At 45.4% G+C, this 25,659-nt stretch overlaps 1 protein-coding gene across 3 annotated transcripts in view; it reads right to left on the minus strand.

Annotated features, from left to right (window-relative positions):
• The window catches only part of GRIA1 (glutamate ionotropic receptor AMPA type subunit 1), a 121,514-nt gene that overhangs the window by 42,931 nt on the left and 52,924 nt on the right, over window positions 1-25,659 (minus strand). For all 3 annotated transcript variants that reach the window (XR_013184352.1, XM_054642762.2, XM_054642761.2), the window contains exons 3-7: window positions 23,118-23,357; window positions 20,875-21,059; window positions 16,433-16,486; window positions 4,288-4,449; window positions 2,561-2,728 (exon numbers count right to left, since the gene is read on the minus strand). Coding sequence is in view for 2 of the 3 variants with exons in the window: in XM_054642762.2 (XP_054498737.1) it covers window positions 2,561-2,728; window positions 4,288-4,449; window positions 16,433-16,486; window positions 20,875-21,059; window positions 23,118-23,357 (809 nt within the window). In the remaining variant the exon portion in view is untranslated. The remainder of the gene's footprint in view (window positions 1-2,560; window positions 2,729-4,287; window positions 4,450-16,432; window positions 16,487-20,874; window positions 21,060-23,117; window positions 23,358-25,659) is intronic.

A 25,659-nucleotide genomic window follows, 5' to 3' on the forward strand; every position in this document is an offset into this window, starting at 1 on the left:
CATTGGATGGGCTGTCCAGGGAGATAAGTGGTGGAGTCACCATTTCTGGAGGGATTTAAAAGATGTGTGGATGTGGCAGTGCTGGGGACATGGTTTAGTGGTTTGGTGAACTTGAAAATGCTGGGATAATGTTTGGACTCAATCGTCTTAGATTTTCCAGCCTAAATGTTTTTATGGTTCTGTGGTTCCTTCCTACACTAAACAGGAATAAGGCAATTTGAGAGCTTAATCCAGATGTTTGAGTGGAAGCAAGTAGAGAAACCTTTTGCTTTTAAAAAGCTTATAAAATTTAAGCATTAGCAAATGGGAGGTGAACAGAAAGCACACTGTGAACAGCTGTAAGAATTGCCTTAATTGTGAGTCTTTACAGAAAGGATAACTCAAACCTTCAATTTTATCATAAGTTATTCTATTTCCATCTGCCTCTTTCTTGATACATTACTAAATACTGGAAGATTATCAAATTCATACTTAAATTTTTTGCTAGGAGGCTTCTTGCCCTGCCTGTTTCAGTCTTTTATTTTGATCATCACAACTGAACTGGTCAAGCCTTTTTAAAATTATTATTTTTCATCTGTAATGGAGCAACTTTTGCAAATGGGTCTTTGTGTTCTTCACCCAAGGTCACTCCAGCTGAAAAATTAAGACTTTTAAAATTGTTTTAATGAAGATATAAGGAAATTTCAGAGGAGATTTTCCAACACACACAAATTATATTTTCTAGCTGTCTAATTTTGATATCTTATTCTCATAAATTCAATAAAGAAAAATGCTGGAGCAGCTATTGCTCATCAGAAGACTTCCAAGTATTTCATGTTTATTAGGTAACCTATCTCCCTAATGCATCAGGGAGGCTGATTTTATTATAAGGGCTTGGAGAAGCTGTGACAGTGATTTGCCCAAGGTCATGCAGAAAGTCAGTGACAGGCTTGGGAACAAATTGAATCCAAGCAATAAAATCAAATCAGATGCAAGATGTGGTTTTAAAGGAATTGTTGTTTAGCAGTAAGCCAAAACCAAATCAAAACAAAATACTTGAGGAACTTTACATATTATACAAATGAACCACATAAATGGTGGGGTTTTTTGCCTTCTTCACAGTTAAGGAAAGAAGATGGGATAAGCTATATTTGGATAACACTGAACTAGCAGTATTTGCAAGGAATCCAGCTATTTCTGTCAGCAAAAGAAAGAAAAGTGCTAAAAGTAAATGTCAGTCTTGAAATTTAATGAAATTTTAAAATATTCTACCTTGGTAAGTCTTTGATAAGACTGAATTATTTTTCTCTCTTGCTGTAAGTTTCACATTGTATTTTTGTTTATTCAAAAATCTAAATTTTATGCAGGAGGAAAAAAGCAAGACCATCAGATTTGAGGAATAAACTATCTAAATGGCTGCTCTTAAGACTTTTATGAGCCCTCACAGTATGAAACAAGCTATAATCTGCACTTTGAGAACATTTTGGTGACAGCCAACACATAAGGCAAAATTCACATGCATTCATTAGCAGGCTGGAACTGAAGCTGAGTTCACAGAGAGTCAAATAATCAGCAGAAAATACAGTCTGAGCAGGTCTGTGTCTTAGGGAGGGGAACATAAAGATAGGGACCCTTGATTCTATGGGACAATATTTTGGCTTTAGAACAACAACAGAAATCACAACAGGCAAGGTGTCCTATGGTGAAGTTATGCTTGTACCCCCAGTTGCTGTTCTGTTTATGCTGGATATCATGTTCTGTGCCTTCAAGACTGGCTCTGAAGAGTGAATGTTTTGTTTTGGTTTTGTTATCAGCTGCTCCCCCACAGCTGCCAGGACACAGAGATGGGGCAGTACACGGTGCTGCTTTTGCTTCTTGCTTTGCTTTTTGCTTTGCTCTGGCTCTTGCTTCTGCTTTGCTCCTGCTTTGCTCTTGCTTTTTGCTTCTGCTCATTAGTTAGTAGCTAAGCAGTCCGAATTTTTCCCTGGACTGTTTTTCCTTTCCCTTTTTTGGAGCCACTCGAGCCTGCTCTGGACTGGGGCCTGGCAAACACGGAGAGTTTGCCCCTTGTGGCCTAGCGGGGCCTACTCTGGGCAGCAGCTGCCCCAGCACCAGAGGGACTGAGAACAGAGCGAGCACCCCCAGAGAGACTTTCTGAATTTGTCATCTTTTTCACAGCAGTGAAAGAATGCTGTCATCCAGTATTGTTCATTTTGTGTGCTGGGGGTACTGTGCCTGTTAAATAAACAGGTTCTTTCCACTTCTCTCCAAGGAATCTTTCCCAAACCAGCTGGGGGGAAGGACTGTGTGGGTTTGCTTTCTGGAGAGGCCCCCTCCTGGAGGTTTTCTCCCAAATTTGCCCTAAACCAGGACACAAGGACACATCAGATGCTACGAGGAAGAGCAGTTTCCTGGCAGCACCCCTGAGCTTTTCAGACCTCTCTTCTCCAGAAGGATCAGCTCCTCCTCACCCCAAGTGATTTGTGCCTCTGCTGCTGCTCAGCCATCCTGCCCCACCCAGGCTGTGCCCAGCGTGCCCCCAGCACACACCCACCCCCAGGCCCCCAGGCTGGTTGCCAACCTGCTGCAGGGCTCTCTGGATGTCGATGCCCTGTCCCCAGGGCACGGCGGGGTTGGCCAGGCAGTCGCCGGCGTTGCCGCGGCGGGAGATGTCGATGCGCTGCCGCCGAAGGTTCTGGAAGGCCTCGGCCATCACCCGCACGCCGTCGTAGGTGAGCGCCGACGTGTACTGGAAACACAAAGGGCACTCAGGGTAACCCTCCAGCTGGCTTGCTCTCATGCTCTTTGGGTTTTGCCTTTTTTTAAAACTTTATATGTTCCCTGTATTCTTCGCACGTGTGTTTGTAACTCCGCAGCCCACAATGTGAGTGGCTAATGTTCCTGGTAATTTTCCATAACCTTTCCCTAGGCAAAAAAACCAAAACAAATTCCAGACCCCCAAGCCTCAAGAAGCCCCTGTGCTACCTTGGTTCTTCCTGGAAACTGAGGTTGAGGACAACTCTTCAAGATACATTTTATGGACAGAGCACAGCTAATGCTGAGGGAAAGACTCCAAAACAAAACTTGACTTGAGAAGAAATTACATCACCACTAGTCCTCCTAATTGGTGCTTTTTATCAATTATGTTAATTCCCTAAAACCTATAAAAATGTACTCATCCCAGTGGGAATAGGCTTCTGTGGACATCCTTCTATAACTACCCCTGAAAGCCTTCAAATAAAAATCCACTCTTATATTGCCTCCTTACTAAAAGTATCTTGAGTTTCATTTCAAGGTTAAGAAAATAGTAACACTCTGTCCTCACCTCCTGTCTATGAAGTTCAACAGCATCTTGCTCCCTGTAATCTCCACTGCCCTGTTGACTCCTAAAAGTTGCTTTTGACTTTCACAGCTGGGAAGTGAAGGAGAAGCTCCTGATTTCACTCCCTGAAGAAGACTCAGCCCTAAAAGTCCTTCACCTGTTACCCAAGCATTCGTGTTTAATCAGAAGCATTGACCTGAACTTTTAAGGAGCACATTATACTGTGTAAATGTGAGCTACATGAAATCAAACAAGGGACTTTTTCTGGTCACGGATGAAGACCAGAAAATTCCATCTCAATTGGCAAAAATTCTGCGAAACATGAGTTTATTCAAGCAGAAACTTGTACAGAATGCAGTGTAAAACTTGGCAAGAACCATTAGTGTTAGCTCTTTTTTCTGTGATCACCCACTGATTTAGTTGTTTTCAACTTTCTTAAACTAATCCCAAAGCTAACATTTCTATGGCAGAGTGTTTGTCACAAATGTACTCATTTTCAAATATTAAACAGAGAAAAAAACAACCTCTCCCTCCACTCATCCCTCAACAGCTTCAGGGCCTTCTGTGTCAGGAATTAAAATACTTTTTCCCTCTGTTGTACACTCTGATATGAAATTCTCAAAAAGAACATCTGGAAAGACTTTATTATTACTGGATGTCTTGTAAACAAGTCAAAGGTTAAGGACTTAAAAGAGGCTTTTTGTTTTTTATATACTGAACATTATGAGATATTTAACTCCTAGCTTCAAGGGGGTGAGAAGTGGGAGAGTGAGTGAATACATTAAATTTTGTGTTTCTTAAGAGGCAGTAACTGCAGCCTAGTAAAATTCAGATAATGTTGAGGCAAATGGAACAGCTAATGTTCATAATTATACTGAGAGTTTCTCAAGTGAGAATAAGAGCCATGTGTGATCACAAAGAGGTGAGCATAACTTGAACTGAGCCAGATGGAACCAAATGAAATGCATTTTTTTTGTACCACTTGCCTTTGGCCTCTTCCAGTCCACACGTGGATGCTCTCTGGCATCATTATTCCTCCACTGTTGCATGATCCTGGCAGGAACAGTATCTGTGTAATTCACCAGCTGGAAGCCAGTGACATTGGCTCCACTCTCTCTGAATTTGGTCAGGTCAATGTCCATGAATCCCTGGAACAGGAGAGAAACAGGAGAAGCTCATCAGAGGAAGACACATCTAGATGGGAAAGAGGAATCCTGCCTATGTATGAATATGGCAGACTGCTCAGGAAAAATATCTTCCCTCTGGGAGGAAATGTCCAGCTCAGGAGAGGCACCAGTTCCCCAGCCATGGTGGGAACTTGCTTTTCTCACAGGTTCTGAGCTGGCCATATCCTGCAGTTACCACCCAGGGTGAAAAATAATCATATTAACAACAGCTCACTTGCAAGAAAGCTAGCAGAGTAATGGAAAAATGTATCCTGAATAATGGATGAAATGAACAAAATTCGTAAAATATATTAAAAAGTATTTGTCAACCAGCTCTAAAATTTATACAGAATTGTTCACCCAGCCCTAATTTTCATGGACTCAGTAACCACTGGATAGGCTACTTCTTTTCAAATCACAGTTCATAGGGAAAAACAAATTCTGAACAATGAACTCTCAGCAGATCAGGAAGGAACTGGCTGGTCAGCTTCTTAAAGAAGTCTTACTATTAGAAAAGTCAGTTTTCTCATCTGGGAGAAAAGAAGGTGCTTTTCTACACTTTAGATTGCTAATGAAATACATTTATTTCATTTCCTTATTGTTCTTGTCCACTTCTGGCTCTCTGCATGTGATGAACACGTGTGCAAATACACATGTGCATTGATCAGGGTGGCACTGCAGAATTAGTCACTCCCTTGAGTCAGAGGTGAAGAAATTAATTAGAGAAACACTGCAATATGGAGGGAGGGGTGATTCCTTGGTGTCCCAGCTTTGATGCCAGCCCTGCAGCCCTGCTGCTGTGCAGAACTGCTCGCTGTGGCTGCTTGCAGAGGTGCTGGGACAGGGGCTGTGCCCTCCTGCTGTGTGTGGGACAGGCTGAGCTCTGCTGCTTTTCTCTTGAGGAGCACAAGCACAAGGGATGCACTCAGTTATTTGCACTGGCACCATCAGCAGCCTTAATGCATGAGGGGAGATGAATGGGAGGGCAGTCCCAATGCCATCACCTGAGCAGCAGAAGGGCTGGCTGGGGCTCTGCCTTGCCCCTGCCCTGCTGCTGAGTGCTCTCTGCAGGCTCCTCCTCAGCCTGCCCCTGGGTTCCTCTCCCCTGCTTGTTCCCAGACTCATCATGATGGCGTGAGCTAAAAAAGCCAAGTTATGTCATTTCCAGGAAAACACCAAAATCAGGTTCCCAAAATGATGCTCTCTGTTCACAGGCTGAGGGAGCTAATTAGCTGATCAACTTCCAAAGTCAGATGGAGCCATTAGATGGGAACTGTTTTGGGAATAGACCTTGCCTGGAAAAGACTAAATTGCCCTCTCACATAAGTGTCAGACTGAGGGAGTCATAAGTGACTCAAAAATGACTTTAAAGACTTCCACATTTTTTCTTCCAGAATTTTGTAGGCAATTTGGCATCCACTTACAAGGCTGAGGAATGGATACTGGTGTACCGATGCTCTAAATAGATGGCTTGTTTTCCTTCAAAGTACTTAAAAGAAAAAAAATGGTATTTTGTGCGTGCATACTCCTCAGAATGCTGGTTAAGCCCACATCAATCTTGTTTGTAATTGCTGGCGTGGGGGTTTCAGAAAGCCAGAGCTGTGATTAATGAATAGGAAATGCAGCAGGATAATTGTCCCTGACATCTTAATGCATCTCAGGCCAAGTGGGTTTTGACACGTAGAGCTCCTAAGGTTCAGTAAGAGGGACCTCACAGGTTGCCAACTGGGTATTCATGGCTGGGACCAAATTACACTGACATTTTGCTCCTGGGAGCTACTCAGGGGAAAAAGATCTGTCAAAAGAAACTATGGCAGAGCAACTTGAAGTTTGTGCAACCAGCTCCTCTTTGGGAGACCTACAAAGGCATGAAGAAAAGTCCAAGTTCACTGCAGAGTATGAATAAGATGACTGGTGTGTTAAGCCTCCTCAGAATGCAGATTTAAATAGGAAAAAAAATTGTGACAGCAGTGATGAGACAGCAGTGGTTGAAACCACTGTATTTCACTGTTTTCCCCAAAAAAACGTTCTAAAACTGAAGTAAATATTCAAAAATATTCATTGGGATTCACTGCATAAAATTGGGATTCACTGCATAAAATTAGGATTCATTGCATAAAATTTTTAAATAGTCTGAAAAAATGACAGGAATTATTTCTTCCTGAAGATTGTACTATTTTTTCCCCTCTGAATCTTGACATAATTCAGGTTCTTCAAAAAGTGTGGAGACCTCTGAAGATTCTCCAATCATTTAAGGCAGTTGGGACCATGGAGGACATCATTAACCTTGAAGTCATCTTTGCATTTTGGCTGCTATCAACGGCTGAAATAATTGTTTTCACCTGTTATCCTTTCTTCACATGCCCCAGCACAAAGATATTATAGGAATGCTCCTAATTACAAAGGAATTTTAATCACCACACTGAAATCTGCTCAGAGCAGGTCTGGGGAACATGAAAGCCAACGAACATGGAAATGCAGAGGTCAAATATTTTAGAAAATAATTACCAGAGCAGGTGAGTTCTTGCTAGCAAGCCAAATATAAACAAAAAGCCATCAAGAGTTATGCAAACTGGTTTTTGAAAATGCTTCTATTGACAAACTGGCAGCAGGAATTCAACCTGCTTATCTGTCCTTCTGGAATATCAGTCAGTGCTTGTAGGAAACAGGAGAACAAGAGAATTACAATATTTGCAACTAAAGAAATCATCAATCATCTGTCACTTTGTACTAACTATAGACACATATTGCAAAAAAAAAAAAAGAGATTTTATTTAGTTTTCAACTGGCTGTATATGAGAAACAGAAAACAAACTCTTAAAACTTGACTAAGAAAAGACTGTAACCCATGACTAAGGGGCAGCAGCTGTGCTTTTGCAGTAATATGTTTAGCATCAACCAGTTTGGGAAAGAACTAGCCCAGAAATGCTTCCCTCTGTCATCTAACCAAGCACAGGAAGAAGTGAACAGTGCTGGAAGGATGTACTCCATGTTGCCCCATGGAGTGGTCAAATGGTTTTGAAACTGTTCTTCAAATTTGCCAGGGAATACTGGAAAACCCCACTGTGCAGCCATGTCTGGTGCAAGTTCAGGGAAATGAGCTGAGCCCCTGGAATTTGGCTGTGTGTGACTTTCCTCAAGCTCTCGACAACCTGAAGCATTTGGGATGTGTCTGCTGGGAATGCAGGGATCAGCCTTCACCTCCCTGCACAGCACTGAAATCCCCCAGGGAGGAAGAGGAGGAATATGGGAACTCAGAGTGCAGCCCAATGGAAAAGCAGGCACCCAGAGGGACCCAGAGCTCAGGGCCAGTGCCCAGGGTGTGGGTGCTCCAGGGCAGACAAGAATCCTGCAGGCACCCAGAGGGACCCAGAGCACAGGGCCAGTGCCCAGGGTGTGGGTGCTCCAGGGCAGACAAGAATCCTGCAGGCACAGCTGTCCCTGGGAACCATCAAACATCCATCAGCCACCCCACGGCAGGATCAGCTGTCCCTTGGACTCAAACTCACTTCACAGAAGCACCTCAGCAGCCCAGAGGATGTGCTTTCCTGCCTTGCACATCCCTGGAAACTGCCTGGCTCTCTCCAAATGCCACGGAATGAGCAGGCTGACAATAAACCACACAAATCTGGTCCCTCCTCCAGCCTGCTCTGACTCACAGCATCTGCAGCACACTGCTCCAGCAGCAGCCAGGCTGGGTTCAAAGGAGGGAACTTGCTCTTTAGCCCTTACCATGGGCTCCTCTCTGCATTAATGGACCTCACAGAGCAATTAAGTGCAGGGTGTTGCTGTGAGGAAATAATATGGGCAGCTATTACAGACCTTTGTGGTTTCAAATAGAAAACAGTCCTGGGAAGGGGGTTATCCTCCCTGTGCTTTCCTTGATGCATCTGTTCTTTATGCTGTTCTTAAACTGAAAGCAGTTTTCAGCCAAAGGTTGTTTTACTGTCCCATTTGCTGCCTTGGTTGCTGGGAGAGGCATCAGCAAGTCACACATTTATATTCCTCTCCACTGCTTGTGGGCTCAATCATCAAAGGAAATGCATAATGCAAGAAGACTGATGACTTGAAATGGGCCTCATGAATCCATCTTGATTAAGTGGTCCACAAAGGATCTGCCTTGAAAAGAAAGTCCCTCCAGAAATGACCCAGCTCCTAATTTATACCCTGGACACTATGAGGAGCCAGACCACTGAGTGGGCAGCTGCCAGTGCAGGGAAAACCTCATCCCTTTGTCCACAACCCTCCTCAAATCTGGAGCTTCACAGGCTGCCCTGCATCTCTCCTTTCACCCTCATATTTCACTGCCTCACTGTCCTAAACTCTGCCTCCTGATGACCCTTGGTGGCACAGCTGCTTGTGGGACACCATCCCAGCAATGGCAATGCCCCCACACCTCCTGATTCTCTTTGTATTTCACTGAGCTCACATTAACTGCTGGCCCTTTCCCTGCAGGTGCCTCCTGTGATGCCTTTGAAGCTGCAGAAGCACGGGCTGAGCTCTGGTCAGGCTCAGCAGCTCAGAAACCCCCCCAGAGCCCAGCTGAAAACCTCCCTGCCTGTGCTCCAAGCCTCCTCCTTTCCTGGGATAAAGAACATTAGAGAGTCTCCTTGAAGACAGACACGTTCCTGAGAAACAGTGCTGTTTTCTCTCCTCCTGCTGCATCTTCTGAACTCTCCAGATCTCCCCCTGAGACTGGCAAACTCAGCTTTGAATGAGGAGAGGGGAAAACCACCCCTTTCTCTTGAATTGCCTGGAGAAGGCTTGTTGGCTGAAGGCAACAGAGCTCCCTGATCTCAGGGAGGAGTATTAGGTTATTTAAGTCTCTTTCTGTCTGGGATGAAGAGACTGGAGTCTGCTTTCTCTTTTCTTTAATAGCACACTGAAACATTCCTTTTCAAGCCAAAAGCATTGAAGCAATTCACCCTGAGCTTGGGTGGGTGCCACAGAAACCTGTGGCAGCGTTGGGAAACTGGCCCAGCTCTGTTTAAATGCATGACTTGCAATGCCAGACTACTTCCTTGCAGCAGATTTTATGATTATAAGAAACTTTGCAAAGCAAAATTTTTGCTTCTGAATGGCTGTAGAATACAAAGTGGCTCCTGTCATTCCAAGGTACACCAGTGACTTACTGCAGGGAGCAAGAAATGGAGTGTTTCCACACAGAGCAGCTCTAATACCCCAAATTATCTTCAAGCTTAACTTCTCCAGTGAAGCATCATTCCTCACTCCCATCACTTTGTATTAATAAGGAGGGCATGTCAAAAAAGAGCCCATCTGCTCCAGTCTCATTCCACTGTGCCTTCCAGTGGGAGAGGAGTTCTCCTCTGCAGAGTTATTCATGTGTCAGATCCCACTGGGGCAGCAAAACGTGGGAGCCCTCACTGGGACTTAAGAGTGAGTGAAGAAAGGAAAAGAAAGACAGGAGAAGGGGGCACTGTCAGGCAACTTCCCAGCCCTGCAGCTTGATGAGAGTGTTCTGTCCTGTCTGTAGTAACAACACAAGCCAAGTGAGGTGAGAATCCAGACTTAAAGCACAAGGGGTTGGAGGTGAGCAGCAGCTTCTCCTTGGTGCAGCTCTGCAGATTTTGTTTTTGTGTATTGTTTGCCCAGTCTTGCAGCTGCAGCACATTGTGGATATAAATGACCACACACATCTTGTCAGAAGGCTCAGTCCAGGCAGGGGAAGGGATGTTCTAGGTGGATGTTTGTGCATTAGGGAGCTTTCAGGGCATAAACTGATTTAAAGGTTTGGGAAATGTGCCGTGCAGTGGCAGATGCCATGAATTCAATCAAAGATATGATTAAGGCATGACCTGATCCCAGTTTACAAGGACCAAAACATCAGTAATGGAATATTTTGTCTAGCAAACAGAAGCATAAATCTGGTCGAGGAAGCTGAAGCTAAGCATGTTCTGACTAGAAAAGAGGACAAATGAAGTCACCATGAGGCAGATACTATGGATTTACACATCACCACTTGCAGCTGAGCTGGGATAATGGATTAGGAGACTGCAAATGGCTCAGAAAACCTGTTAGTTTAACACCATTTTGCCGAAGTTTAAGCAAACACATTTTTCCTTCCAATAGCTGTAATATAATCTGTCAGTTACTCACCTGATGCTCTGATTTTTTTAAGCCATGGTAAGTCACTCATGTTTTTGAGTCCTCATTAACTACTGAAAAAATCCTCCCAAGGTTGCTGTTCATATTATCCTGTGTGGGCAAGTTTTGTATCAAACCAGATAATTTTCTTATGCATGAGACACTCAAGTTCAAGCAAAATTTAATTCAGGGCACTGCTGTGTCTCTTACTATCAGTAATTCAGATGAGATAATGCTATATGGGGTTCTTTTGCTTGATAATTTTTGAGTCAGGACAGAAAAGCTGTTTGGAAGTGAAATGCAGAATTTTCACTGATATATTATATTGTCTTTCTCTGAGCAGAAAATGAATTTGTCTCCTGAGCCTTCTTGCACCAACCTCTCAGGAAGCAGAAAGGTCTAACAGGCATAATTTTAGAACCCTAAAAGTAACTTAGGACACTTTTTTCCCAATAGCAGAATATAAATTTTGCATCTTGAGATCTTGCCAGGATGAGCAGGAGATGCTGTACACATCCTCCTGGAAACCCCAGAGAACAGAGTTTCAAATCAGTGAGTGACTCACACCTGAGCATTGCTGCCCTTGTTTGTGCAGCCAGCAGCGCTTCAGGGGGCAGGAGACTCAGATAAACAGGGCAGCTTTCAAGCTGAGGGGAGACAGAGCTACAACATTTGACCTCCAGGCAAGCAGGGCATGGAGCCACAGACACACTGCCAGGGGCACAGGTCCCACTGTGCTGGGCAGGGCCAGGGGGCACTGCTGGGGCAGGCACAGACCTTGCTTGGGCACCACAACCCTCCCCACACAGCCACGCACCTGCTGCAGGTGTGGGCATCCTGCCCTGCTTTAGGGCAGCTGCTCTCTGCCTGTGGATGGCAAATTTGGGAGGGTTCCTCTTCCCTCTCTGCACCCAGTGTTGGTCTCACATTGCTGAGTCTCAGCCCTGGTGGTGCACAAGTTCTTCCTCCTGTTTTTCAGGTGCAAAAAAATCAAAGCTGCCGATCCAACCCAGAGGGGAACTGGACAAACCCAGCACATCTTGTCTGACTCCTGCAGGAGCCACTCTGCAGACAAAGCTGCTGTGCTGGGGAAATGATGATGCAGAATGATTTTTTTTTTTTTTAATATATTCTCTATTTTTTTAGATATGTATTTGTAGCTGTGTGGCCTATTGTATCTGTGGCTAGTTTTCCCTAGGCAGAAAGACAAAACACATTCCAAGACCCCAATCCCATCTTGGTTCTTTCTGGAATGCAAGGGTGAAAACAGCTCTTCAAGACACATTTTCATAAACAAAGCTTAGTTTCCATCTGAGGGGGGAGGATTTAGAGATGGTTGAACCAGGGAAAATTGCATCACCTCTTGTGCTCCTAATTGGTGATTTTTGTCAATTATGTTAATTTGCTAAACTTATAACACTGCATTCACCCCATGGGATAGTGGGCATTTTGTGAACATTTTTCCATCTCTTCCTCTAGAGGCCTCCAATATAGACCAACCTTTATATACCCTCCCTTTATATTACCTCCCATAGTAATATTTTCTCAAAAGTGTGTTATTTTATTTCTAAGTTCTCTAAGGCATCACTGGTAACCTCCACCAGCACCACAACTGCCAGCAAAGGGAAACTGTCTAACTCAGTGCTGACACAGGCTGATGTAGAATGGCACAGGAAAAAGTGCTTATCTTTGCTAATCAACACTGTTTTTATCTTTAGTTTTTCCTGCTACACCTGCCATCAGCAATCTTCTACACTTACGAATTCATCTTCAAAAAAACCAGCCCTTGCTAAAAGAACAACTGGGACTAATGCACCAGGAAAGAAAAAGAGGCTAAAACACTCAATGTGGCAGCTGTCTTTCATACTTCTCCTTTAAAGACAGGTTACATGAATGTCCCTTATTTAATGACAAAGATTTTTCTCTGCCCAAGCTGATGCTCTCCCACTCCTGACAGTAGTCAGCTCACATCCATGGAATAGGACAAACAGATACACAAAGCCAAGGTTGTGGGCAAAAAGCCTGAACATCAAAAGAAAGGAATCCCAGAAGTTTCTAAGCTTGTTGCCCTGATAATATTGACTGTATTTTTTTTCCTCTTTGTGGTTGCTAGAACTGATGATCTCAAAGGCTGAGAACAAAGCTTAGAAAAATGAGACTCACAGAAACAAACACTTTTAAAAGTTGCCAAATCTATTTGAGCTCCAGAGGGGAAAAGAGAGAGAGAGATGACTGCAAACTGCCAGTGCACCTGACAAATACCCAGGTTTGCTCTGGTAAAAGCTCATTGGGGTAACTCTGATGGGTACTGGTTAAAGACCAGGATTTCATCAGATTGCAAAAGCCGTGAAGAGTGCCAAATTTGGCTCGAGGACAGGGAGGGATGTTCACATGTAGAGAGCTTTTTGGAAAATTGGTTAGCTGAGAAAAGACATTCTGATGTGATACCGATGGATAAGGGTAAAAGAAACAAGCTGAGAACTGAGCAACCGGTGCCTACTTACTGACGAAGGTCACAGTGACCTTCTCTAAAACGGGAAGACGGGGGAGAAAATTGCTTGCTAGAAAATGTAGTTATCCCAAGGTAGAGAAATTAGAAGAATGTACACATAGAAGCAAAATAATTGTTAAGAAATAGAAGTAGGTGTGTTTGATTATAGTGTGCTTTAACCAATAATGAGCTCAAATTTTACAATATGCATAAGCTTCATTAACACTAATATAAAAATGTTTAAGCTTTCAATAAACTTCGAGATTTGCTATTCATCGCATATGGTGTGTCGCATCTCTCCCGCCGTTACAACATTCACAGAAACCCTTCCCCTGGCAGGGATGTTGCAGTGAGACCTTCATGGGATGGGTAGGGCTGGGTAGACAAGAGAAGTTGTGTCTTTAGCAGGTGTAGCACGTTCAGAGAAGGATGCTTGCCCATGGCCTGGGGTGCAGAATAGTTTCATTTTGTTTGTGACCACAGAAATATTATTGTCTCACCTTGGCAACAGCAATTTCACTGAAAAAGAAAGCTGTTCCTGCTAGGAAATACCAGCTTTCACTTGCTGCTGTCAAATTCTGCTCAGCACTTTACTACAGCTCACCCTGAGCAACTGCTGGGCAAACACAGAGCAAGGCTAATGCAAGGCAGTGACTGCCCATGGATTGGCTGTGGCCAGACAGGGAATTCCTCCATTCCAAAATGTGCCTATGGATGATTTTTTTAGACCTTATTCAGCCTGTGCATTGCCTTGCAAACTCATTTTGCATTCCTGATGGAACAGCAGTTTGAAGCTGCTGCGACTGGGCAGTGGTGTGCTGCTGCTTGGATTTCTTGGCTCCGTATAGCTGTGAACAAGCATACAGCTAAAAAAAGGAATTTAAGTGGGGTTACCCAGAAATATTTCCCAATATTTGCTTTCAATGTATAATTTCCATAACTGTGTCCCCGTTTTTCCATGCCCAAGTAGGTCAGGCAAAAGGCAGGGGTTGGAAATTCCTCCCCTTTCTCCAGCTACTGCAGGAAACTTGAACGGGCTGAGGATTCCCTTGACCTGATCTTCATACAGAGTGAGAATCCTAACTCAGGACTGCCTCAGCCAGCACAGGGCATGAAAAGTAACTCATTTGGAAACCCAACACTTCCAGGTTTTAGCTCTTAATTTATTCTCTGAGGACTCAGTGCTCCAGAGGGAGGCACTTCCCCAAGCAGGGCTGCTCTCCAGGCACGCGGGCGCGCACGAGGGTACGGGAGTGTGCGTGGGCAACGCACGCCCTGTCATCCTAGGACATGTCTGCAGGGGAAAATGAGGGGTGTTTGAGGTCTACCACTATGAGTGTGAGTCAGTGGGAATAAATTACAGCATGCTACACCCTCTGGAGGCTCTAATCCAGCCATGAGGTGTCCTCAGAAGAGGGTAAAACCTACTGTGATCTCTCGGATCAGAGCATTTGCACCAGGGTTTAACCCTGCCAGAGGCCAGCTTCTGCAATCTCTTATAAAATCCCTGGCCATCCCCAATGAGGGAGGCTTGCTGTCCTTCCTTGCTGCCCTGTGGTCTCAGAAACATGGGATCTTCAGGGCCTTTTTGCCATTCTCCTTGCTGAACCCATCATCCAGTAGCTCTCGTGTGGTGCAGCACATTACAGGAGCTGATTTGGCTTCTGGTGTCTGAACCTGCCCATGTTAATCTGCCCTGGGAAAGACCTTCTTAACCTTGAGGGGTGCCAGGGTTGTTTTTTTTTTTTTAATAGTTTTACCATGTTGTCTGATTATCCTCTAGTCTTTTTTCTTTTTCTAAGTATTCCCCTCTCTGACTTTTGGCTCTTGGGTGATGCTGGATTTTAAGGAGCAGGAAAGACCAAAGGTAAAGCTTGAATTCCTCTCACTCTGCTCCTTCTCCCCAGAATCCAAGCTGCTTGGAAAGCACACCAGTGAATTCTGGTGATCCTGTCAGACACTGTGGGACCCAAGGCCCCCTCCACTGAGCTGCAGTGGAGGCAGAATGTCCCTGCAGAGGGGCTGGAGAAATGAAAAGCCTTTTGCTCCAAGTTAATTATTTATAAACCCTGTTGGCTGAGTATGCAACCTCTCCCAGCCAGCTCTGTCCTCTCAGCGTTTGTGCAAAGGCTGAGAAAACACATTAAAGATGGGAGAAGTGTATTTTTCTCTGGGTGAAGGTGAGGGAGCGTGGTTATCCTAAGAAATGTCCTTCAAATCTCCTACACCTGAGTGTTAGTTCAGTTCACCTCGTGCCTTTCATGCATTTATCCTCATGAAACTGTGCAGGGGGAAGAGGTGATATTGTCATTCAGCCTTCTGTGTGGGTGTACTTAAAATTGCACAGACATTCTCACTCCAGTGACTCCAGCTCACTTTCCTGCTTAACTTTAATGAAGGGACTTTCATAAACATCCAGGACCTGGGTTATGGCAAATAATAATTTTTTTTTAAATTAGCAGCTGAAGTTATTGGCTGCTCTGTAATTTTGCATGTCCCCCCCTGCACAAGGTAACATTTTAATCTCTGTAATTACACGGTAGGCAGCCAGCACAGGGTGCAGGGTCAGTACAGGGCACTGCAGGGTAATGATGTGGCCATTTTTGCCTGGTAAATTACAGAGTTATCTTGGGACTGAGAAGAGGAGAAGGGCAGCAACTGCTTGACTAATTGGTAGTTTAAAGTTTAATTACCCCAGGGCTGACGTGCTGCCTCCCAGATGCTGCTCAGTGCTGAAAGAACAGGTCCAGAGCCTGCACATTGCTCACCCCACAGGGACACAGGAATCCCAGGGTGCCAGCAGCAGCCCAGCCTCTGCAGTGCATCCTCTTGGATGGATGGATGTGGGGAGGAGAGGGTAGGAGTTCTGCTGTGGAAAACCTCAATTTCTCTCTCTTGCCTCTCCCCTAATCTCCCTAGGCAAAGAAAGTTTCCATCCTCCTGTGAGACTTGCTCCAGAAAGATGGTCCTGCCACTGCCCAATGCTGCCCTGTCCTCAGGCAGCACCTCCCTGCATCAAGGGAGAATCCTTTCCTTAAAGAAATCTTTGCATTCAATTCTCTCCCTAGAGCCATGACAGTCAGATTTCATTTAGCACCTAGGGGGGAGTGATAAAATTACTTTGATCTGCAGCTGTCACCCAGCCAAGGTCAAACCACTGCAAAACCCCAGCACACTTGGGGATACCCTGCAGATAATCACCCTGGCTCAAGAGAGAAAACTCCATGAGGAGAGCACAGCAAAAGACTTGGCTGGTTTTTGTTATCTAGAAGGTGGATGAGAAAAGGAGTGTATAGCTCAGTAATTATAAATACAGTGCTTTACAAAACTGAGAGATAGAAAAAAACCCCACCAATTAGGGTAACTCACCATATTTGCCAGAATGTAGTGGTACCCATTGCCATTTTTTTCAAGAGAGATGATCTGCAAGATAAAAAACAAGGATAATTAGCAGATATTAACTAAAGAAGATGAATGTCAGTTTTCTGCCCTTTCTCACTCTTATTTTTCTTTGCTAAGACCCTTCAGCTGTGAGCAGGAAGACATAGCAAAAGAAAAGTTCCCAATCTTATTAGAGGATGGCCAGAGCTTTCACACATGAAACCTGAGCAGCAAATCTGAAATTAGACAGGACAAGATCCCCAAGAACCTTGTACAGGCAAAGAGAGAAAACAACCAAACCAACCTGTTTCCTATAGGTTCAGGGAGGAAAAAAGCCTTAACAAGATTTGTATTTCACACAAAGGAACAAATGGGGAGTTGGAGTCCCTATGTCCTATGAATGCAACTGAAATATTAAGCAAGACTAGAGAGCAATCCTGCACATCCTCCAAGCTACAGCCCCTGCTGCAAGCACCTGCCTGGGAGAGATGGCTGGAAGTTTAGGTTATGGGTAAGTTTTTGTGCACCAGTGGAGTTTCAAACTACATCTCCAGAATGAAGCTGTTTGGGCAAGCCACAGAGGATCCCCCTGCATGTTCATTGAGATAATTTATAGATTCATGTGGATGGTGTCCCAATACATGTGCTTTGCCACTTACTCCTTTGTCCCTGACACAGCAGAGTCAGGGTTTTATTTTCTTTTATCAACACAATTGCTTACCAACCTGTAAGAACTGTTTTTTTTTCTATGTTACCTGGAAAAGTTTCCTTTCTTTTTCCTTTTCTACCTGTTGCCTGTGACTGGGGGGAACAGAGGCACTGATCCAATGGCCTGTGAATTTTCCTCCCTTGATTTAAAAAGAGTACAGAAAGAATACGCCTAAAAGTCTTCATTATTCTTGCTGACTCCATTTTTTCCCTGAAATTCCTCTCTATTGATTTCCAGCAGCACTGTTAAATTCTTACTAGTTTACTAGAGTCAGATACCATCTGCAATTGAGCCACTCTACAAACAGAAAGAAGAAAGTGGGAAAAAAAAGGCCCAAATGCCTTCAAAGCCTGTACACAAGATTTGCCAGTTTCTGAGAGAACTCTGCTGTTTCCATTAGGTTTTTTGGCTGGCAACACTACCTCTTATTTCCATTGTCATACGAACTGATTCTGATTTGCTGCCTGCATTGCCAACAGGCACAGGCAAAATCTGTACAAACTGCCGTGAGGACAGAAAGCTCCTCAGAGCCAGAAACCTGATCCTAAAACTACTGCAGATTCAGCCAGAAATCAGTGTACCCAGGACTTGTCTCTGGTACCAGGCTGGCAGCAGGTACTTGAGAAGTGTCAGATGAGGGCAGGGAGCGATCCTCCCCATGGGACAGCACTCCCAGATTATCGTGAGCAGTCATTTAGGGATTTCCAAATGGATAATAAATGAGCTGACACTTGCTCCGTGCAACTGGTTCGTCTGCCTTAGCCCTTCTCTGATGAAGTGCTCTTGTATGCATAATAAAACTCATCTGGTTCTCAGCATTAACGTGGGGGTGGCAATTAACGCCAGTGAAGGCTTCATTTAGAAGCAGTTCCTTACACAGCTAATGCCAGCTCCACCAGCTTCCCTGCACAGAATCCCTCAGAGCGGCTTCTGCTGAGGTGTCTGGAGCTCTCAGAAAAATCCTCTGTCTACCTAAAGCTATGAAGATATACACCTCATTATGGGTGGTTTTCTGAGTGTCTTCCACTGCCTGATCTAAGAAGCAAAACCAGACCAAACTTGTCCCTTTCCATCCATCAGCTGAGACTGACCTTTGCAGCAAGTCCCAGACCTTGCAGGAGGAAGGAGAATCTCTGGTGCACTGGGATGTCTGAGAATTATGATCCAATTCCCCTTCTCTCCAGTGTCAACAATAGCTGGCATTGGCTCCTCCAGCCCCAGCTCTCCTTTGTTATTTTATGAGGTGTCAGAGCCGATGAACCGAGGAGGGCTGCCATCCAGCTCTCCCTGAGCTGTTAATCTTACAGCCCATCCACCTGAATTATGAAGCTCGTTTCCTGTGTTTTACACAGTTATTTGTGATCTTAATTTATTTTAAAACGCTTGCTCAGTCCTAATGTGTCCGGACAGCAGTAGCAAGCTGAGGTTATAATAGCATTTATCACTCCTCCTGACTGTGGTGAGAGGCTGTGCTGGGCTGCATGCTGATTGCTCACTTGGGCCACCTAGGTTTCATTACCCACTTCTTAATGGGAGAGTTTGACATCTATTAGAGAGAAATCCTCTCAGAGTGAAACACTGGCAGAGGAGAAATTCCAGTTACTCATTTTAATGAGAGACAAGGAAGAAACAATAGAGGGCTTTGATGGAACACAACCCACCCAGTACTTATCCCATTAAGGCTACACAGCACAACCCCACGGCAACCTGCCCTGATCCAAGGCCTGGCTCACAAATGACAGCTACCTCAGCAAAGACAAATCAAATCCTTGAGACATGACACACAGAAATCTCCCAGAGAGAAGCCAGGTCATTTTTAACTGGCTCCTCCACAGCTGAGGGCTGCCTTGCTGGAGTCACTGGTGTTATTTGTGTTTTGCGTATGGAGGGAAAATGAAAAGCAGCAGTGGGGGTGTGAGAGGCACAGGTGCTGGGCAGCCATCCCCAGCTCTCCTGCTCACTGTGGAGCACAAACCACAAATCCACTGGCACTGAGAGATGGAGATGGGCTTGCCAGGGAAGAAGATAAATGCATTGAAATGTCCCCGAGAGGCTGAGGCAGCTTTTGGAATATCTCAGACAGTCAGAGGGACAGGGCAAACAGCACAGTGACATTTCCACAGAGGCTGCTGGTGTGGTGAGCTGAGAGACCAGCCAGCAGCCCAAGTTAGAGCCCAAGATACAGTCCCAGCTGAATTTCACATGATAATGAGCTGAACACTATCTTTGAATCCCTCCAGTCATCTGTATACTACAAAAAATCTGGCATCACTTTCTCACACTGGGACAACTACCTCTGCTCTCAGAAATCCTGGTGGACTTGGAACAAGAATGTTAAAAAGGATGAAAATGGACTACACACATCTGAAAAAGTTGTGCACAGCTCCATCCTTCACTGGAGTGTTACCTCCCAGGCTGCTGGAATTACTCTGTAATTTTTGTAGTAAAACACAGCTTTGTACCTCTTCTCCCTGGGAACTGATATTTTTTATAGTATTGCAAAACAAATAATCACAGTATCTGGATTTTTAGTGCTCTTACAAATAGCTTTTCCTATGTCTATGTTTAACACTTGCTCCAGTCGTGTGAAGAACTTTGAAAGAAAGCTTTATTTTCCTGCTCATCTCAAAAAGACTAGATAATGCTTTACAACTTAACTTTCTTTTAGACAAACCAGGTTTAAAAGCCTGACACTATTAATCCTAGAAATTTGATATACTCTGAAGAAAAGCCAAATTCACTGCCTAGGTCTTGTCCAAAATTTTGTTCAACTACAGCTGCTCCATAGCCAGAGAGAAGATTTTACCCTCTGGAATAACCTGTTTTCTCTTTCATGAATGTAACCTTGGCTTTGAGGTTACAACCTGCTCTCTGCTTTGTTATTCCACATCACAGAGGAGCACCCAGAGACATCCAGCAAGGATGGATTGTGCTCATCACTGAGCATCTGGTGAAATGTCAGTCCCTGTCCCAGACAGGGAGCAGCTGAAGTGTGAGACAGAGATGAAAGGTACCTTAGATAGGGAGACCTGGGAAGCATGAGGTAAGAGTGAGCTGATTATGATGAGTAAAGCAGTGGAAATTGCTCTTTTCAGCTCCTTCCAGTGCTGAAAGGGTTGTAGGTGTGAGAGGGAAATGTCTCGTGGCTGGAGTTGAAATGTGGACACAACCTACCCCTGGGCTTGTATTTGTCTCCTGTCCATAGAAAACCATATTCAGGACAGATGTACCTTAATCCTTCTGTCCTGCTGGCACAGGTGTGAGAATTTGGTGCAGCACATGGAGGCTGTGGGACCAGGAACCTGGCAGTGCCAATGCACACCTCCAGCTTAACTCAGAAACTGGAGAAAGACTCTGCAGAATCAGGAGGTGCCACACCTTGTGCACACTGCCTGGAGGAATTAGCACAAAGCAAACTCACTGGGGAGCAGGGGGCTGTAAAGGGCCCAGCAAAGGAGTCAGACAAGGAGGGAGCTTGGAGCAGTGGAGCTCACTCAGCATGAATTCATGAGAGCTTGTACTGTTCCTGCAGCTTTCCTGTTTCCCCAGTAACACAGCAGAGAAATGCCTGCGAGCCCAGCAGCTGCAGGCACACACCCCAGCTCCAATGAGAGCCACAGGGAGACCAGGATCAGGCAAGAATGGGGAGAACTTCTCCGGGGAAAAACAACTCTTCCCCCTGCATGCAAGACCCCTCCCAGAAGGCCCACACCAGCACAACCTTGTTAAGGATGATGTGCAGCCTCTCAGACTCGCAGTCCACCACCACCAGCCTTTCCTTCTTCTTCTCCAGCTCCTGGAAGAGCATCCTGTAGCCCTCCTCTGTTGTTGTCAGGATGTTGACAGCTGTCACCTGCCAGTTCTTCTCAGCTGCAGTGTCCAGCACTTTCTGCAGGACTGACAACCCTGGGGTGGGAAGAGAAGGGGGAGAGCCAGATTTCAGTTGTGCAATGGCATCTTTCCATCCTCCTGGCAGCCTGTGTAGCTGCCTCAAGCCAGGCTGGAGTCAGTCATGAGAGTGCAGCAGGACTATAGAGAGCAGCTAACAGTCTAGATCTGATCCAACCCCATCTGGGCTAGAATTAATGACTCCTGCTTTTTCTGGCCTGGCACAGATGACTCCAGGTCTGATTTTCCTTTGTAATTGGCAGATCAGTCTCGTTGATCAGGCCCTGCTGTGGGATTCAGATAAGAACTCTAATCCCTGTCTTCCTGTTCCCCAAATAACTTGATTTCTCTCTCAATGATTTGATTTTCTTCTCATCTTTGATCTGCTTAGGCTGTGTGCTCCTCGGGTTAGGGACACCCTCATCAATCACAGCACACTGTCACACTCAGCATGCTCCTCTCTCAGCAGCATCTCTTCAGGAGACCATTACTTTTAGAATTATGTTGCTTAAATTACATTCACAACTTTCTAGAGGAGATGCACATAGCAATTCTCTGGAATCATGCTGGACAACCCTAAAGAACCCTGTGCTTTTGGAATATTCTGTGCGCCCATGCCTCGTGACAACAGAAAGCAGGTGGGATGCTTTCATGCCTTCTCCTTGTCTCTAAAGCCCATCCTGTCCCTTCAGGGGATAATTAAAACTTCCAGGACAGAGATGTGAATCACCTTACCTCTGCCCTATTCTCCAAGTCTGCTTTGCTTGCAGCTCCAAGCCTGGAGCTTTGAAGGCATCTGAGGGGTGGGAAAACTGAATCATGGAGCAGTGAGCTCTCTTGCCTTTTGGTGGTTTGTGGTTTAGAAAGTTAGGTAACATCTTCCATTACCCACACGGGTTTTTGGTTTTTTACATAGAAAACTGACATGCACCAACATGGGGAATTAGGAATTTTCCAAGCTATCTGCCAGAAACACACCTTTCACACCTGGCTGTGGACTTAGGTGAGACCTGAGCAAGTGTCTGTTCATGTTTCTAAACTCAGGACTCAGTGCCCTTGAGTTTGACAGCCCAGTTCAATATGGGACCTATTGAATAGAAACAATTTCCACATTTTGAATTCCAAACCATTTGCACATCAGGTATTTCCCTCGTGTTGGTGGGGCTTGGATCTGACCCCATGAACACACCCACACACACCCACACCCACACAGCATTGGGTCAGGCTGATGCTTCTTTTAGATCAATGCTCACCTTCAGCAGAAAGGGATATTTAGAAGAGAACAGACAACAGGGAAGGCATAGGTTGACCCAATCCCACAACTTTTGGAACTAAAGACTCTTTCTAGACCAGTATCTTTATCTGCCTGGCAATCCCTATAGCTGTGCTGAGAAGGCCCTAATGAAGGAGGAATGATGAGGAGGACTCCATCTTATCAGAAGGCTAATTAATTGCTTTATTATACTGTATTATTCTATACTATATTACATTCTATCTAAACTGAATCTGCCAAGCACTCAACTCTGCACACAACTGCTCTGAATCTCATGACTGTCAGCCCACAGTCCTGACACACACACACACTCTTGTGTCACTATAGGACACAAAACAACACGAGCACACACACTGCTGCTCTCAAGGTGAAAAAAGGGAAGTTTATTTTCTGACTCCAACATTTATAGATTTCCAAAAGTGACAGTGGATTGGAGGGTGAAAGTGCCACCTCTTCAATGACACTGGAGAAACCAACAGTCCATCAAATTTCTCCTCCTCCATAAAAAGAATGCAAAACAATCAGTTATTTACAGAAAGTGTGTGAGAAAGTTTGTTACAAGAATGTAAATATCAGAAGGCTTAAAAAATCTTAAAAAATCAGGGTGACACGCTCAGGCCTGATAGGCCAAGGAAACAAAACCCCGTCACTTTGGGTAAACAATCTCAACATTGCATTCTACTTTGGCACAAACACAGGCACAGCAAACGAGATAAGAATACTCTTGGGAAGAACTGTGCCTTGCTTTTCTCTGTGCAGAGAAATGTGGGGCTCCAAACCCGTCCCGGGGAGCTGCGACTCACCGCGGTCGGCGTCGTAGATGTACACGAACTTCTGCCAGCTGTAGTGCTCGATGACGCTGATCAGGGCGTCCTGGAGCTCGGGGCGCAGCTGCAGCACGAACTGGTTGGAGGTTTCCACGGGGAAGCTCGGGGTTATGAAGCAGACGTGGAGGGCCCCGCAGAAGGACGTGAGCATGTTGACGGTTCTCCTCTCGTAAAACCCGAAGATGGCATAGACGCCCTTGGAGAACTGGGAGCAGACTGCAGGGGCAGAGGGGAAGGGGGTGAGGGCAGAAGATCAAGGGGGTTTCTCAGCAATGTCACCAAAATAAACCTATTCCCTGAGATAGGCTGCAGGCTCTCTCTGGACTGGATAATTTTCCCCCAGGTGGGTGGGTGGGTGAAGGCAACCTGTGAAGAACAGGGCTTGTGGCCATGGAGTGCCCTGCTCTTGGTCTCCACGGACCTGCTTTACTTTTGATAGGAAGAAATTACTCAAAAGAATAAAATCAGTGTCCCCGGGGCTCTGCTGAAAGTTTTGCCGCTTCTGGAGTAAAATGAGTTATCTGAACATGGGAACCCTTCAGCAGAAAGAGGCTGCTGCAGCCCTGGAGGCATTCAGGGAGCAGAAGGAAAGCCTTTGCACAGCAGCACAGCCCTTTGTGGCCAATAACTCCAGAGGGAAACCATGGGTTTGACCTCAGCAGCTGAGGAAACCACGCTCAGAGGGCATCTCAGCAAAGGTTCACCAAGGTTCAACACAGGCACAGCACAGCTCCAGGGGGATGTGTCCTGGGGCATGAGCTGCTGGCTCTGAGTCAGAGCCTCTGACACTGGGAGTGTGTTGGTACTTGGGAACGCAACTTTGGCAATTTCTGGTTTCCTCACAAAGCCATGGAGACAGGGCTGTGAGCCCAGTGAGGTACCAGCAGTGTCCTGGGAGGTCTCCCCCAGCAGGGCTTGCTGGGTTCCCTGGCAGGTGTCTGTCTGTCTGTCTGTCTGTCTGTCTCAGCCCTTGTGCTGTGCAGGAAGGGCTCCCTTGGGTTAGAGCCCTTCTCTGGAGAGCACTTAATGAGATCGTGGGAGCTGCTGGGAAAATGCCTGAGGATCTCAGCGAGACAGAGAAAGTTCACACTTTGTGTTGTAAAACTTAGCCCCTGAGACAGTCAGACTCACTCAAGATCACCCCTGTTTATGGCACATCCCAAGTTACCATCAATAAATCTCCAAGCTGGAGGTGGTGGCAGTGACAGCACTTTTCCTGTGTCAGAACTCTTGGCACCAGTGTTTCCTCCTCTTGTCACTCTGACTCTGAAGACCTTTGGCTGTGACACTTATAGTGACTCGACACTTCACACATCACTCGCCCGCTCTCCCAACGCCAGTGCAGGCTGAGGAGTTGGATGTGACATTCTGGGGTCCCTTGGCAAGTGCTCTGCACTGCTTGGGAATCCCCTGATTTCTGCTGCTAACTGCCAGTACCCAACCTTCTGCATGTGTGGCTGCAGACAGCCTCCTAAAAACAAGCTTCTTGCACCCTTAGCTGGCTCCATGAAAGCTCTGTCCCTCTGGCAGGGACCCAAAGTCAATTCTGGCTGGCTTTGAGCCATTGTCATGTTCCTCACTTTGCTACTGCCAGCACCAAACATTCAGAGGGAAGAGCAAGAAATCCTGCTTCCCACTGTGCAGAGCAGTCCCTGCTCCCGTCTCACCCCTGAAACAAAGCAGCCAGGCTTCGTGGGGCTGCTGAGAGCTGAGAATGGAATCCCATAAGACTGAAGAAATTTTTTCCTTTGTCTTGGATCTGAGCCCAGTTTTTGGGCATCCCAGTCCCGCAGTTTGTTCGCAGGGTTGCTCATCCTCTTTTCACTGATTAGCACCTGTGATCTCAGCATTTTCCTCCCACAAGGGAATTTGCTGTTCTGCAGGGCAGGGACGCCTCAGAAAGCCCAAACTGAGACGGAAATAACCCCCTCTTCTCTTTATGTTCACAGCAGTGCCTCTCTTTGCAATCAGCAATTGTGTCTGTATCAGCTGGAGTCACTGCCCTCATCATGAGACTGACACATCCAGGAAGAAAAGCAGCAGATACAGATGGAAATAGTCTGAGCATCTTTTCCATGTGGCTGGAGCAGTGGGTCTAATGAAGGGTGTGAGATACCATATGTGAGAGATCAGAACGTGATCTCCAGAGACCCAGGCTTCAGCCTCACTGAATGATTAAAGAGACATTTTCAGGACAGCTGAACAATCCAGTACAATTAATAGTCCAGACAATAAACTTAGCTGCCTTGGTTTGTTTTGTTTTAGGCAAGGCATGGCTTACTTGGATTTCTTTTCTATTCAAAAGGAATCTATCCTTTTAAAATTTTTTTTTTTTTCTTTAACTTTGTGGCTCAGTCACGCTCAGGCTTCCCTCCTACACTGTTCTGAGACATCATCAGTGCCAGCATTTGAAACAGATTGTACCAAAGACAACTGGGAAAGTGAATACTCTTTATCATTAGTAAGTTTGGAAAGAACCCTCACTTGCTTTGTATTTGCAGGATAAGAGAGGACATGG

Source organism: Agelaius phoeniceus, chromosome 15 (genome assembly GCF_051311805.1).
Source record: "Agelaius phoeniceus isolate bAgePho1 chromosome 15, bAgePho1.hap1, whole genome shotgun sequence".
Taxonomy (NCBI): Eukaryota; Metazoa; Chordata; class Aves; order Passeriformes; family Icteridae; genus Agelaius; species Agelaius phoeniceus.